The 16,913-nt window shown below is 36.0% G+C and overlaps 1 protein-coding gene across 1 annotated transcript; it reads right to left on the reverse strand.

Annotated features, from left to right (window-relative positions):
* Positions 1 to 8,676: 8,676 nt before the first annotated feature.
* Positions 8,677 to 9,606, reverse strand: OR4A47D (olfactory receptor family 4 subfamily A member 47D). Its single transcript, NM_001388955.1, is given in 1 exon segment — positions 8,677 to 9,606. A coding segment is annotated over 1 exon segment (930 nt).
* Between the last annotated feature and the right edge of the window lie 7,307 nt (positions 9,607 to 16,913).

The raw sequence follows: 16,913 nt of genomic DNA on the forward strand, positions 1-16,913 counted from the left end.
TACTTCTTGAGTTTTAAAGGAAAAGTGCAAGGACAGAGGGCAAGGAAATTCCATGAAAAAGTATACAGCTTATAAAGTCACAAAAGTGAAATATTTGACCCTCAAGGTAATCGACATCAAAAGTGAGTAAATTAAACTAGGAATAGAAGGTCACTGACCTGGATTGTCTCTTCCCTCATAAAACCTCTTTCTTAGGATCTTTGGTCAGATATGTCACATTTCCTGAACAATAAATTCATTCAAAGCACTCCAGAGTTTTCTGTCTCTTAATTTTTAAACTTCATATGCACAACATCTCAACTATGAACATCTCCAAATGGGATATCAGTTCAGTTGTTATGAAACTAAATTTTTAATTTTTCACTGTAAACATAGTGTTCCACAATTCTTAATGGTACCACCTTTCAGGTAATTGCTCAGACAAGAAATATCACCATACCCTCTGTGCCATTCTTGCTCTTGTATCATATATTGATACCTCTAATAAATCTTATTAATCCTCTTTAAAATATATCACAAACTTGAACATTTCCCTCCACCCACTACTTCTCTGGCCCACTGTCTTCTCCTTTTGTTCTGACTTCCATCAGTTTGTTCTCCTGAGGCAGCACAAATGATCCATTTTAAATCTGATTCTGATCTAATCACACCACTGCTCACAACACTACAGTAGATTCCAATCACTCACAATTTAATGAATCACATTTCATATTACAGTAAGAGGAACTGTAAACCTCATTTCACAGTTGAACAAACTGAGGCTCCGAACATTGGATAAATTTTCCCAAGGTCACCCTAAATGATACAACTAGACTTTGAAATAGTTCTTGCATTATCTCAAAGTGATCTTAATTTTTATATGATAAAGCTACTCAGCAATTGCAAAACCTGATTTCCACTATTTACTGTTAGTCTTACCTTAGAAAGGCAAGTCCACAATATGAAGGAACACTTTTGACTATTCATAGGGACCTGAAATTCTTCTGTCATCCAGTTTGACAAGACAGGGCAAAAGCTGCATTATTACTTGAGGATATATTTTATTTCATTCAACTGTCTATCCATTTTCTCCATGGGCGTCTTCTGATTATATAGAATTTACATTTATGTATACTGTAGATTACTTCCTAGGAATTCCATGGTTCACACAGAAAAACAAAACTATACCACATTATGATAATTTATCAAAAAAAAGAGAGCCTATCCTTACATAAGAAGATACCAGCGGTTTCCTAGGGAGATTTTTCTCAAGTAACTTCTTTGCTACTAATTTCTGAATAGAAAATACCATTCAGTTGGTTGGTCTTTCTTATTGTATCATGTAGGTTTGACCAGAACACTTGACTTGAAATTTTGATGTGCTTTTCCTTAGGTAATGTTTTAAGCCTAGTAAGGGCTTTCTGAATAGTTTATCAGTTCTTAAGAGAATAGCATCTTCTTCCCTACAAGGTCAAAGAACACTAGACATTTCTTCCTTTCCAACCACATTTATCATCAAGTCCTAGAATTGGAAAGTTTCCAAGAATCATTCTTACTTAATTGCATTCACTGGGATTTTACAAAAGTTCAAACATACATCTAAATGTAAAGATATACTAGAATAAATCACTTAATGAAGACCTAAAATATATCACATGGAGACAAAAAATAGCTTTACGGTCCTAACAGAACTTTACACTCAGGAATAAAATTTCAGCCCAGTCATTTTGTTCCAATAAAGATTAATTTGTCATTTATTTCCCCACTTACAGTAAATTTTTCTTTCATTTTATTTAATATTCAATATACTCTGCTTAGAAGTGTGGTCACATATGTTAAATATATTATACACAAATTTAATTGTAATGACTACTCAAGGGTTTTTTTTTTGTCTTTGTTTTTATTCTTTAGTACTTTTTTATTCTTTAGTATTTTTATTATATATGGTGCCTATTTAATGCCGGGAAATGTGTTATAATTAAGGATACAGCAATAAGGAAAAAAAATCATATCCTTTCTGCACGGACCCTATATTCTCATAGTAGTGTCAGACAGTAAATAAGGGGACAATTTAGTAAACTAATTATATCCTTCATCAGGGTTATTGATAGAGCAAATAGGGTGCTCAGGGAGATTTCTACTATGGAGATGGTGATCAAGGAAGACCTTTCTTCAAAGGTGATACTTAAGCTGAGATCCAAAGGATAGAAAGTGGCTACCATCAGAAACACTGGTACAGGTAATAAAAATTAATTAAGTAAAATAATCTCAGAGCTATTTGAAAAGGAAGGGTGAGCTTAGGCACTCTCATCTCGTGCCTGATAGTAGTGGGAAAGCTTTCCACCTTTCCTTGCTGGATGTCATGTTAGCTATGGATCTGTCATATGGCCTTTAGAGTGTTGAGGTAAAGTTCTTCTATATCCAATTTTTTTTTTGAAAGTTGTTTGCTTCTTCGCTTGTTTTCACAAAAAAATAAAAAATACTGAATCTCTGTACTACCAGTGACAACCCAGAGAGGATTAAGAAAACAATTCCTTTTACTACAGCACAACTAGAACAAAATACTTAAGAATAAACTTAAACAAGGAGGCAACATTTCTACAGTGAAAAATGACAGGGTGTTGCTGAAAGATATTCTAGAAGATATAAATAAATGGAAAGATTTTCTGCAACTGATATAGTTCTTGTTTTTGAGATGTCAGTGCTACCTAAAGTAATCTAAAGATTCAATGCAACTTCTAACAAAATCCAAAAAACTTTTGCAGCAATACCAAAATCCATCCTAAAATTCAGGTGGAAACCCAAGACACTCCAAGCAGTCAAGGTAACCTTGGGGGAAAAAAACAAACAAAAAGTTGGAGGACTTCCTGGTTCTAAAACTACAAAGCTATGGTAATCAAAACAGTGTGATATTGGCATAAAGGTGGACATAACAATGGAATCAAATACAGAGCCCAGAAAAAACCTTTGCTTATGTGCTCAAATGATCTTTGATTGGTGACAAGAGCATTGCTGGGAAATGACAGGTGGTTTAAAAATGGTGCTGTGAAACTGGATATCCACATGTGAAGGAATGAAACTGAACACTTAACAACATACACCATACACAAAATGGACTCAAAATAGATCAAAGATCTAAACTATCAACTAGAGCTATGAAATTCGTGGAAGAAGACATGAAAGAGAGCTTAATAACTTTGGATTTGGTAATGATTTCTTGAGTAGGACACCAAAAACATGAGCACAAAAAGAAAACATGCATAAATTATACTTTGTCAAATTTAAGACCTTTGCACGTCACAGGACACTATTGGCAGAGAGAAAGGGCATCTTACAGATGAGAGAAAATATTTGCAATTGATATATTTGATGAAGTGTTAGTATCCAGAATATATAAAGAATTTCCACATCTCAAAAACACATGCAAAAAAACACCATCCTGGTTTAAAATGAGCAAAGGACCTCACTGGACATTTCTCCAAAGAAGATATGTGAATGCCGTATAAGCACATGAAAAGATTTTCAATGTCACTAATCATTTAGGGAACTGTATCTTAAAATAATGATGCAATACCACTTCACATCCAACAGGACAGCTATGATCACAAAATGTAAAAATAGTAACACACGTAAGACAGTAAACAAATAAAGAAAAACTGTGCTTTGGTGATGGGAATGTAAAATGATACAGCTGCCATGGAAAATGTTATGTTACTTCCTAAGAAATTAAGTAAAAAAATATTTTTTGATCCGCAATTCCATTTTAGGGTATAACACAAAATAATGGAAATCACAATCTTAGATAATTTATTTTACCCATTTTCATGGTAGTGTAATTCACAATACCTAGAAAGTAGAAGCAGCCAAAATGTGTGCAAATAGATAAATGTTTGAATAGAATGAGGTATATGCACACAACAGACTTTTATTCACCTTAAAATGAAGGCAATTCTGACACCTGCTAAAATATGCACTGATCTACAATTCACTATGCTAAGTGAAAGAAGACACTCACAAAAAGACAAACATTGTATGATTCCACAGACATAGGTACTTAAAACAGACAAATTCATAGACAGAAAGAAAACAGAATGGTGGTTGTCTAAGGCCCAGAGAGAGAGAATGGGGAATTATTGTTTAATGAGTGTGGAATTTCAGTTTGGAAGATGAAAAAAACTCTGAGATTGGTGGTGCTGGTACTTGCATAACAAATGGTTAACTTAATTAACCATCATGACACTCTGAAACGACTCAGTGCCACTGAACTTTATAATCACAAATGGTTAAAACCATAATTTTTGTTATTTGTGTCTTGCTACAAGTTAAAAAACACATTTAAAAATTAAGTTGACTTTATTAATAGGTGCATGATATCAACATAAACTACAGCACAATGGCTAGAGTATATGCACTTATCATTGGATTTTCGCACACTTGTTTAGAAAATAGGTACATCATCCCAAATAAAACTAGCAAATTAAAATCTTTGGAGCTGTATCCCAACAATTTGCATTTTACCAGAACTCTAATTCCCATGGTACATTGAACTTTGACAATCAATTTGACAACACATAAATCAAATATGATATATTTACAGTGATAAATAATTTCCTCCCTGGATCTTTCCTCACAGTGGCTTTATATCAAAATAAACATAATTTGGACAAATAGTGTTCATGAGCCTCAGTACCATAGAAATTATCTTCTTTTCTCTTTTCCATTTAAAAGACAAAATTATTTTCTAAAATTATGGATATCTCTTGAAGTTATTTTTACCCTAGAACTTCCTCATGGCATTTTTCACCTCCAAGTTTCTGAGTACACAGGTTTAACAAGGGAATTAGCATGGTATAAAACACAGACCTTGAAGAGTGGATAAGGTGGTGAGGTGGTGAATGGGTGCAAATACTTAAGTATGCAGGACATGATATTAAGACCACCACAGTGACATGAAAGACACAGATGGACATGGCTTTGTGTCTATCCTCCCAGCAATAGGTATTCAGGGAGCATAGGATGATCAGTTAGGAGTTCACCAAGGGAAAATTTTAACAAGCTGATGAACTCACTGTTGACAGCAACAAAGAGACCAAGAGTATGAGTGTCCATGCAAATGACTTTCAACCAAGGATTTACATCACACACAAATGGTCTATGACATTGGAGCCACACACAGGCAGCCACACTATGAAGAGGACCTGAGTCTTCTTCTGAGACAAGGACAAAGCCTCTAGCACGTGCCACCTGGAAGACGAAGCTGTATCCCTGTCACTTGTGATGATTCCATACTACAAGTCTTTGCAGATGGCCACATGGATACTCAGCAAAGACATAAGTCATGCACTAGCATTTCAGGTGTCATGGATGAAGAACAGCAGATATCTAGAAGAGATGAGCCACATGGGCAGAAAAATGGAAGCAGTACCCAAGGTCATGAAAGATGATTTGTTAAATGAAAAGATCGCTCATGGATAACAGTTCTCAGTACTGGAAACCTTTAAACTCTTCCTAAATTGATATTCTTAAATTGAGTCTTCTAAAAATAATAATTGGCTTTGGTTTTGCAATTAAACCAAGATAAACTTATTTTACCTTCATTGTAAACTTATTTTAATGTTAAACTTATCTTTCTTATCTAAATGTAAACTTACTATTTCATTTTACACTTGATTTGGAAATAGAATATGCAAGACTAGTATACTGAAAGAATAGTAATGAGGGACTGTTAGTCTCATCACATATCAGAAGATGATATATCAAAGCAATCATGTTACAAATCAACTGGGACATGAATAAAGAGATCAATGAAACAGAATTGAGTCCTAAATTAGATCCAAATATGTATGAGGGTTTAGAATATAATAGTTAGGATTTTAAGTCAATAGAATAAAAAAAAGCATGAAACTATTTTTAAAAACCTGAATTTTAGAAAGTAAACTAAAATTCTAATACTCTTTAACTCCTGTGTCTAAATAAATTCCAGATGGACCAAAAGTTTTAATGTATGATACACAACCTCAAAAATGTTTTAAAATTTAAGTACTAACATAAAGTTGAAGAATATTTTTATATGAATGGTCTTTTTAAAAGCAAAAATCATTACATGTTAAATTAAAAAAAACACCTTTTACATGCCAAAAGCATTCTACATACTATATAAATATTAAACATACTGTTAGCCAGAAAGATAATACTTATATATATACAATAATAAAAGGGATCATTTCTTTAGAATGTAACCAATCATAAAAAACCAGTATGTAAAATATCAACGATTGAATGAAGTATGTAAAAGCATTAATAGATGATTCACAGAAAAAGGAATACAAATAATATTAAACATGAAGAGATAAACTCAATGATATGAAAAACATTACAATTTAATCAGATTGTCTTATATTGAACAATTGATTGTCTTATTGAACATTTATCAGGTATGGTTTGTTGAGAATGTGGACACAAATACTCTCACAGACTATAAGTAGAAGTGTAGCTACTGGTAAAATCTCAAGGTTGACAATTTGGCAAGAACAATAAATATTGACATTTAATCATTAATTCAAATACATATCGCAACAATTCCACTCCTAGGAGCTCATACTTACACATTATCACAAACATATAATTATTGCAAAATTTTTTGTTATAGAAAAAGGTTAGTAATAACAGGAACAGAAATGGATACATTTCTTTTAGCATATATAAGTAAGTAATATGGAGCACTAAGAGATTTCTAAGGACTGGTATGGAATATCCTCAAGATGTTACAACACTTTTATGTGTAATTTTTTAAAACCAAACAAATAAATAAACAAAAACCAGAAACAGACTCAGACATTTAGAGAACAGATTGGTGGTTGCCAGAGCAGAGGAGGATGGACGGATAGGCATAGTATGTGAAGGAGATGAAAGGAACAAAGTTTCAGTGATAAAATAAATATGTCACAAGAATGAAAAGGACAGCATAGGGAATACAGTAAAAAATGATGTGGCAACTTTGTATGGTAACACATCAAAACTACACTTATCACAATAAGTATCCCTTAATGTACATCATTGTTGTCTGTATTGTATATCTGAAACTAATGTAATATTGTATGACAATTATGCTTCAACTAAAAAATTAAAAATTAAATTATCCTAACTTAAAAGTTTATTTTATTTTACTTTTTATTTTAAAAGATTATTTATTTATTTAAGTTAGAGAAAGCGAGGAAGAGAGAGCACGAGCAGTGGGGAGAGGTAGATAAAGAGGAAGAAGTAAACTCCCCATTGAACAAGGAGCCTGATGCAAGGCTGAATCTCAGGACTCTGGGATCATGACCTGAGCCAAATGCAGATGCTTAACTACCAAAGCCACCCAGGCACACTAAAACTTTATTTTTTTAAAAAAAGAAGTTGCATAATAAAAGCAAACATTTAAATACATGAGAAAAATTCACATACATATATTTAAATCCAAGTGCATTTGTAAAGTTGTTACCTCAAGAGTCTGCAAGAGATTAAAAACTAGCTAAAGGAAGAGGAGTAGAGACCATGCTGAGAGATAAGTAGGCAATTTATTCAACATTTTATCCCATTGTATAAGCTTTGCATTTATTTATTTATTATCCATTACATTTCAATCTTTCTTATAAAAACAAGTATTACACTTTTTATTTTATAACTAAGAACAGAAATTTAATAAATAAAACAGTCTATATACATCATTAAGAATTACAGATAATATAATAAAGAGAATTACCTTATTATTTTAAGATTTTTTTTATGTCTTTATTTGAGAAAAAAGAGACTTGAGGGGAGGAGCAAAAGGAGAGGATCAACTGACTCCACACTAAGCAGGGAGCCTGATCCAAGGCTCTATCCCATGACCCTGAAATCATGACCTGAGGAGAAAACAAGAGTCAGATGCATTAACCCACTGAGCTAGCCAGGTTAAGTTATAAGAATATAACTAAAATAGGGCAGCCCGGGTGGCTCAGCGGTTTGGCGCCACCTTCAGTCCAGGGCCTGATCCTGGAGACCCGGGATCAAATCCCACATCAGGCTCCCTGCATGGAGCCTGCTTCTCCCTCTGCCTGTGTCTCTGCCTCTCTCTCTTTCTCTCTCTCTCATGAATAAATAAATAAAATCTTAAAAAAAAAAAAAGAAAAAAAAAGAATATAACTAAAATAATGCTAAGTATCAGAAAAAAACTTTAAAATATAAACTGATTAAAACGTTGTAATCATATAAATATTTCCTCATTAATTCATTGCATATTGTTGATTCTTGCTATAAAGGCATTACACCATTAAATGAAGTATCTACAAGGTATTATGGACCTTACATTCTAGCAGTAAGAGAAAGTATAATTATAGCACAATAATCCAGTTCATTCTTTAATTATAATTAACTTGAGTTATTTTTTTAAAAAAAGGAACTCAGATTCATTTAAGAATATTTCTGGGACACCTGGGCAGCTCAGTGGTTGAGCGTCTGCCTTTGCCTCCGAGTATGATCCCAGAGTCCTAGATTGAGTCCCATATTGGGCTCCCTGCATGGAACCTGCTTCTCCTCCCTCTGCCTATGTCTCTGCCCCTCTCTCTGTATCTCTTGTGAAAAAATAAATAAAATCTTTTTTTAAAAAATGAATATTTCTGTATTCATAGAAAATGGGCCCATGTAAAAGAATTCTGTTCATGGTGGATAATACACTTATCTACTAAAAGATATAACATTTCTCCTCCAGAGCTTCTTCATAGCATTTGTCATCTCAGAATTTCGCAAAGTGTAGATCAACGGGTTCAGCATTGGGGTTATGACTGTAAAAAACACACTCAGGGATTTGTCAATGGGGAAGGTCTTAGCAGGTCTTACATACATGAAAATACATGGAACAAAGAAGAAGACCACCACAGTGATGTGGGAGCCACAGGTCTGGAGGGCTTTCCGCTTCCCCTCTGGACTAAGGTTCTTTAGAGAGTGCAAGATGACACCATAAGAGATGAGTAAGAACGCAAACACAATAGTGCAGATCATCCCTCCATTGGCTACAACTAATAGCCCAATGACATATGTGTCAGTACAGACCAGTTCCAGTAAAGGGTACATTTCACAGATGAAATGATCAACAACATTGGGACCACAAAATGGGAGCCCATAAATGGTGCTAACTTGAATTACTGAATGCAGAAAACCTCCAATCCAGGATACCACCAGCAGCACAACACACACCCATTGCCTCATGATAACCAAATAATGCAAAGGCTTACAGATGGCCACATAGCGGTCATAGGCCATCACCAGCAGAAGAAAGACCTCTGATCCACCAAAAAGGTGCTCTGTAAATAACTGTGTCATACAAGAATGGAAGGATATGGTATTTTCCCCAAAGAACAAGGTTGAAATCAATCTGGGGGAAATGCAAGAGGAATAAGTGACATCCATAAATGATAGGTTAGCAAGAAACAAGTACATAGGTGAGCCCAGGGTCTTACTGAGAGCTATAGTCAACACAATGAGCAAGTTGCCCACCACTGTCAAAATATAGAAGAGCAAGAACATAACACAAAGGACCTTCTGTTCCTTAGGATCCTGTGTGAGGCCCAAGAGGACAAAGTAAGTTACGTTGTTTCTTGGTTCCATCTAGTCTGGATAGGAGCTGACTTCTCATATTAGAAGCAGGTGATCTACAAAACAAGGGGGGAAACCTTTAAATGCATTGTTAGATCACGCTTTTATTGACCCAATTAAAAGAATGTGGAAGAGATACCCATTTGTGTCAAATGTTTCATAGACGTTATGATTTCCAATTTGAACAAGCCATGGTTTCCTGCACTCAGTGGTAGCATACAAAATAATCATCAATGAAATAGTGCCATTATAAAAATAGTCACACAATCTGAAGGCCACACGGTAGGAATTTATCAACCAAACAGCAATTAAAGAAAGTGTCCCAGAGGAAGCAATGCTTTAGCTGAATTTCAAAGGAAAAGAGAATGACCAGAAGAAAAAGGGGCAAGGGAATTCCATGAAAAAATGTGCACATTTTATAAAAGTGAAATACCTGAGACCCAGTTAGGGTAATTGACATATTCTAAGTGAGTGGATGAAACTGGGAATGGAAGGTTGCTGACCTAGATTGTCTGAAACCTCTTCCTTAGGATCTGTGGTTGGATATGCCCACTTTTCCTGACCAAGAAATCTGGAACCATTCCAATGTTGTGTCTCTCCCTTAATTTTTAAACTTTCAGTATGCAACATCTCCAACTCTGGACATTTCCAATTTGATTATCAGTTCAGTACTTATAAAACTAACTTTTTAATTTTTCTCCATAAACATGGGAGTTTCCCATCTCACTAATTGGTACCACTTTCCACATCATTGACCAGACAAGAAATATTACAGTATCCTTCACACCTCCCTTGCTCTCATATCATTTATCAATACCTTTAACAAATTATATTAACCCCCTTCAAAATATATCACAAACTGGATCATTTCCCTCCCCTCTCCATTTCTGACCCACTGCAGTAACCTTCTGCAGTGTCTCTTCCCTTTCATCTGGCCTCCATCAATTTGTTTTCCTAACACAGCCCAAATGATCCTTTTTAAAATCTGATTCTGATCTAATCACTGCACCGCTCATAATTACAGTGGATTCCAATCATTCACTTACAAATTAATGAATCACATTTTATATTACAGTAAGTGGAACTATAATCTCCTTTTCACATTTGAGCAAACTGAGGCTAGAACATCAAATAAATTTTCCCAAGGTCACCCATTTTTAAGTAATAAAACTAGAATTTGAATCCAAGCTTGCTTTATCTCAAAGTGATCTCACTTTTACATAATAAAGCTACTCATACAATTGCAAAGCCTGGTTTCCACTATTTACTGTTAGTCTTACCATAAGAAAGCGAGTCCATAATCTGAAGGAACACTTTTTACCCATTCACAGCGACCTCAAATTCCTCCACCATTCAGTTTAACAAGAGAGAGCAAAAAACTTCAGCAGTACTTGCGGGTGTATTTTATTTCATTCAACTATCTATTTTCTCCACGGAGTCTTCAGTTATTTGGAAGTTTGCTTTTATTTGCACCGTAGATTATTCCCTAGGAATTCCACTTTCCATACAGAAAAACAAAAATATGTCACGTTAGGATAATTTATCAAAAAGATGGTATACAATGGAATATTACTCAGCTATTAGAAATGACAAATACCCACCATTTGCTTCGACGTGGATGGAACTGGAGGGTATTATGCTGAGTGAAGTAAGTCGGAGAAGCACAAACATTATATGTTCTCATTCATTTGGGGAATATAAATAATAGTGAAAGGGAATATAAGGGAAGGGAGAAGAAATGTGTGGGAAATATCAGAAAGGGAGACAGAACATAAAGACTGCTAACTCTGGGAAACGAACTAGGGGTGGTAGAAGGGGAGGAGGGCGGGGGGTGGGAGTGAGTGGGTGACGGGCACTGGGGGTTATTCTGTATGTTAGTAAATTGAACACCAATAAAAAATAAATTAAAAAAAAAAAAAAAAGATGGGATCCCTGGGTGGCGCAGCGGTTTGGCGCCTGCCTTTGGCCCAGGGCGTGATCCTGGAGACCTGGGATCGAGTCCCACATCGGGCTCCCGGTGCATGGAGCCTGCTTCTCCCTCTGTCTCTCTCTCTCTCCCTGTCTGTGACTATCATAAATAAATAAATTAAAAAAAAAAAAAAGACAAGTAAGTCTTCACATAAAAAGAGAGCAACTGGCCATTTCCCAGGGAGGTTTTTCTCAAGAAACTTCTTTCCTACTAATTTCTAAATAGAAAAATACCATTTAACTGTTTAGTCATCTTCATTCTGTCCTGTTGGTTTGCTCAGATAAGCTGACTTGATATTTTAGGAGACATTCTTGTGTTTTTCTTCAGATAATGCTTAAAACCTACCTGAATCCTCCTTAAAAAATGTGTATTAGTTGCTAGGAGCATAGCATCTTCTCCCCAGTAGGAACAAAGATCATTGGACATTTTATCCCTTCTAACCGTATTCCTCATTCAGTGCTAGAATTGGAAAGTATCCAAGACTGATTTGTGTTTAATTAAATTCACTGGGACTTTCCACAAAAACTTTTAAAAACATCTCTTAAAAAGATACTAATAGGGCAAATCACATAATTAGCTTCAGAAAGATGTAACATAATAAAAAAAATAGCTTTAGAACTGTTGTGAGACTACTGCTGGTAAAGAATAAAATTTCAGCCCTGTCATGTTGTGTTAGATGAGATTAATTTATCATGTATTTCTCCATTTGTCATAGATAGTTTTTCTTTCCTTTCATTAAACACTCAATTTTTGCTGCCTTGAAGTGTGATTAGATGTTCTAGATATATATTCACAGATTAAGGCATAATAACTATTAATATTAATCTCTTTAATTTGGAGATCCTATTGTCTGCTACGAACTTTGCTATGAATGGGAACAGAGGAATTAATGAAATTGGGGGGGAAATTATGCAAAAGGTCCTTTCTGGGTGGACCTTATATTCTCATAATGGAGTCAGACAGTAAATAAGGGGAAAATTTAGTAAACTGATTATATCCTTCATCAAAGTTAATGATAGAGCAAATAGGGTTCTCAGGGAGATTTCTACTATGGAGAAGGTGATCAAGGAAGGCCTTTCTTCAAAGGTGATACTTAAGCTGAGATCCAAAGGATAGAAAGTGGCTACCATCAGAAACACTGGTACAGGTAATAAAAATTAATTAAGTAAAATAATCTCAGTTCACTGATGGCTAAACATTTCTCAGGGAGTTTTATTCCAGAGCTATTTTGAAAAGGAAGGGTGAGCTTAGGCACTCTCATCTTGTGCCTGATTGTAGTGGGAAAGCTTTCCACTTTTCCTTGCTGGGTGTCATGTTAGCTATGGATCTGTCATATGGCCTTTATCGTGTTGAGGTAAAGTCCTTCTGTATCCAATTTGTGTTTTTTTTTTTTTTGAAAGTTGTTTGCTTCTTCGCTTGTTTTCACAAAAAAATAAAAAATGCTGAATCTCTGTACTACCAATGACAACCCAGAGAGGATTAAGAAAACAATTCCTTTTACTACAGCACAACTAGAACAAAATACTTAAGAATAAACTTAAACAAGGAGGCAACATTTCTACAGTGAAAAATGACAGTGTGTCTGAAAGATATTCTAGAAGATATAAATAAATGGAAAGACTTTCTGCAACTGATATAGTTCTTGTTTTTGAGATGTCAGTGCTACCTAAAGTAATCTAAAGATTCAATGCAACTTCTAACAAAATCCAAAATACTTTTTGCAGAAATACCAAAATCCATCCTAAAATTCAGGTGGAAACCCAAGACACTCCAAGCAGTCAAGGTAACCTTGGGGGAAAAAAACAAACAAAAAGTTGGAGGACTTCCTGGTTCTAAAACTACAAAGCTATGGTAATCAAAACAGTGTGATATTGGCATAAAGGTGGACATAACAATAGAATCAAATACAGAGCCCAGAAAAAACCTTTGCTTATGTGCTCAAATGATCTTTGATCGGTGACAAGAGTATTGCTGGGAAAAGACGGGTGGTTTAAAAACGGTGCTTTGAAACTGGATATCCACATGTGAAGGAATGAAACTGAACACTTAACAACATACACCATACACAAAAACGGACTCAAAATAGATCAAAGATCTAAACTACCAACTAGAACTATGAAATTCGTGGAAGAAGACATGAACGAAAGCTTAATAACTTTGGATTTGGTAATGAATGATTTCTTGAGTAGGACACCAAAAGCACGAGCACAAAAAGAAAACATGCATAAATTATACTTTGTCAAATTTAAGAACTTTGCACGTCACAGGACACTATTGGCAGAGAGAAAAGGCATCTTACAGATGAGAGAAAATATCTGCAATTGATATATTTGATGAAGTGTTAGTATCCAGAACATATAAAGAACTTCCACATCTCAAAAAAAAAAAAAGTCTTTGCCTCATTTCATTTTTTTTAATAATAAGTTTATTTTTTTATTGGTATTCAATTTGCCAACATACAGAATAACACCCAGTGCTCATCCCGTCAAGTGCCCCCCTCAGTGCCCGTCACCCATTCACCCCCACCCCCGCCCTCCTCCCCTTCCACCACCCCTAGTTCGGTTCCCAGAGTTAGGAGTCTTTATGTTCTGTCTCATTTCATGATAGCAGTGTCCTTGTTGCAGCAAGAGCCCCAAGTCAGGCTTCTTGCTCAGCAGGGAGCCTGCTTTTCCCTTTACCTCTGCCTTGCCCAAGCTTGTGCTATCTTGTGCTCTGTCTCTGTCAAATGAATAAAATCTTAAAAAAAAAACACCATTCTGATTAAAAATGAGCAAAGGACCTCACCAGACATTTCTCCAGAGAAGCTATGTGAATGCCCTATAAGCACATGAAAAGATATTCAATGTCACTAATCATTTAGGGAAATGTATTTTAAAACCATGATGCAACACCACTTCACATCCAACAAGACAGCTATGATCACAAAATGTAAAAATAGTAACACATGTAGAACAGTGGACAAATCAGAGCAACTGTGTTTTGCTGGTGGGAATGTAAAATGATACAGCTGCTATGGAAAATGTTATGGTACTTCCTAAGAAATTAAGTAAAACTTTATTTTATGATCCATATTCCAATTTGGGATATATACATAAAATAACAGAAATCACAGACTCAGACAGTTACTTCTATGCCCATATTCATGGCAGTATAATTCATGATAGCCAGAAGGTAAAAGCAGCCAACATGTGTACTGACAGATAAATGTATGAACAGAGTGAGGTATATACACACAACAGTTTTGTATTTACCCTAAAAAATGAAGGAAATTCTAACACATGCTAAAATATACATTAACCTACAATTCACTATGCTAAGTGAAAGAAGACAGTCACAAAAAAAAAATATTGTATGATCCCACAGACATAGGTACTTAAAATAGACAAATTCATAGATAGAAAGAAAACAGAATGATGGCTGCCTAAAGCCCATAGAAAAGGAATGGGGAAGTAATGTCTGATGAGTGTGGAATTTCAGTTTGGAAGATGAAAAAGCACTTGACATGGATGGTGCTGGTGCTTGCATAACACATGTTAATTAACTTACTTAATGAATATGACAATGCAAAATGACTCAGTGCCACTGATTTATGCACTTACAAATGGATAAAATCATAATTTGGAGTAGCTAGGTTGGCAGCATAGTAGGAAGACCCTAAGCTTCCCTAGTCCATCGAACACAACTAAATAACCTTCAAATTATTCTGAGTACCCAAAAATTTATCTGAGGACTGACAGAATAAACTGCACAACTAGAGGAACGCAATAAGCCACATGGAGGAAGGTAAGAAGTATGATGATGTGCTTTGTGGGGAAAGGGATCCCAGTTCCTGAAGGGGGAGAGCCCCATTTGCAGAGAATGGTGAGAGAGAGTGGAGAACACAAGGCTACACACAAGGAGCCATTGGTAGGGATAATAAGAGGGGCTGATTTTTGTAAGTGTTTGCAACCAGTGGGGCTCAAAGACTGGGTTCCCTGGTCTTGGCTAGGACAGAGAGATATGAGGTTGCTGCCTTACTTCTGGAAAAGAGACAGGCCGGTAATCCAGGCAGATAGCACAATCTAAGGATCGCTTAAGGGGCATGGGGAGACATCATTTTTACTTTTTGGAGCACATCTTTGAGAGGTAGCATTGCTTCTCTGGGGACAAAAGAGCCAGAAGGCACCATTTCCCTTCTCCACCCATCAGCATAGGAACAGAGACACCTGCTAGGGGTGGTTTACCTGGACACTGGCTCTTTAAGCTGCTTTGCTCTAAATCGCATGCCCCTGCACTCTAACAAAACTGTCCTTCTGGGTCAAACATGCAAGGGTTCCAACACAGTGAGACCCTACTCCAGAAGACCAGTGTGGGTTTCTGTACACATCATGAAGTTTAGAGTTTTAAATGTCAGCAGGCTTGTCTGGATTAGAGCCCAAGGTGCACTGCACTGCTCTAGACAGGCAAGTAACCAGATGCAGACAGTGTGTGAAATCAGAGACCTAAAAAATACTGGGACACTTGAGGGGAAATTATTTGCTCCTCTGAAACTGCTTTCCTGAGAGCAGCAAGCATGGACCCTACTCTCTGGGGACAAAGGATATTGCTAGTGCTATTTCCCTCCCTTACCCATCAGCATAAACCAGCTTCAAAAAACAGCACATTGCCAAACTGGCTGCCTAACCTACTTATACCAAGTCCCTCTTCACTGTACCCTGATGGTAATGCTTTTCTTGGGCAAGTGTACCCAAGGACTAGTGCAACAGGTCCCTTTCCCAGAGGACCACCAGAAATCCCTGCATTCACCACACATTCTACTGACCACAGAATTCTTCAAAGCTTCACTTCTAGTGGAAATAGCATCAGGTCTCCTTAATCAAGCAGACCAGAGCATACCTAGTTAAAACTCACTGCATTCTGGCCAAAGACCAAACGATCTCCTCCGGATGCAAACAGAATCTTTGCAGACAATTGACCTGAGTGACAGAGCAGCCAAAACACAGTCAGAGTACATGAAGCACACACCAAAGACATTTTCTGAAGCATCAGACCCTGGACACTATATGACCTCTTCTACATAAAGCCATTACTCTAAGGGACAGGAAACACAATAGACTTCCCTAACACAGAGAAGAAGCAAAGTCCTAGTCAAGATGCCAAAAAAGAGGAATCCATCCCAAAAGAAAGAACAAGAAAAGGTCATGGCCAGGGATATAATCAAAACAGATAAAAGTAATAAGCCTGATGTGGACTTTAAAGCACAATCATAAGGATATTAGCAAGGCTTGGAGAAAAACAGAGAAGACATCAGAGAGACCCTTACTACAAAGATGAGTGAAGAAACTATCAGGATGAAATAAAAAATGCAATA

This window comes from Canis lupus, chromosome 18, assembly GCF_011100685.1.
Source record: "Canis lupus familiaris isolate Mischka breed German Shepherd chromosome 18, alternate assembly UU_Cfam_GSD_1.0, whole genome shotgun sequence".
In the NCBI taxonomy this organism is placed as follows: domain Eukaryota; kingdom Metazoa; phylum Chordata; class Mammalia; order Carnivora; family Canidae; genus Canis; species Canis lupus.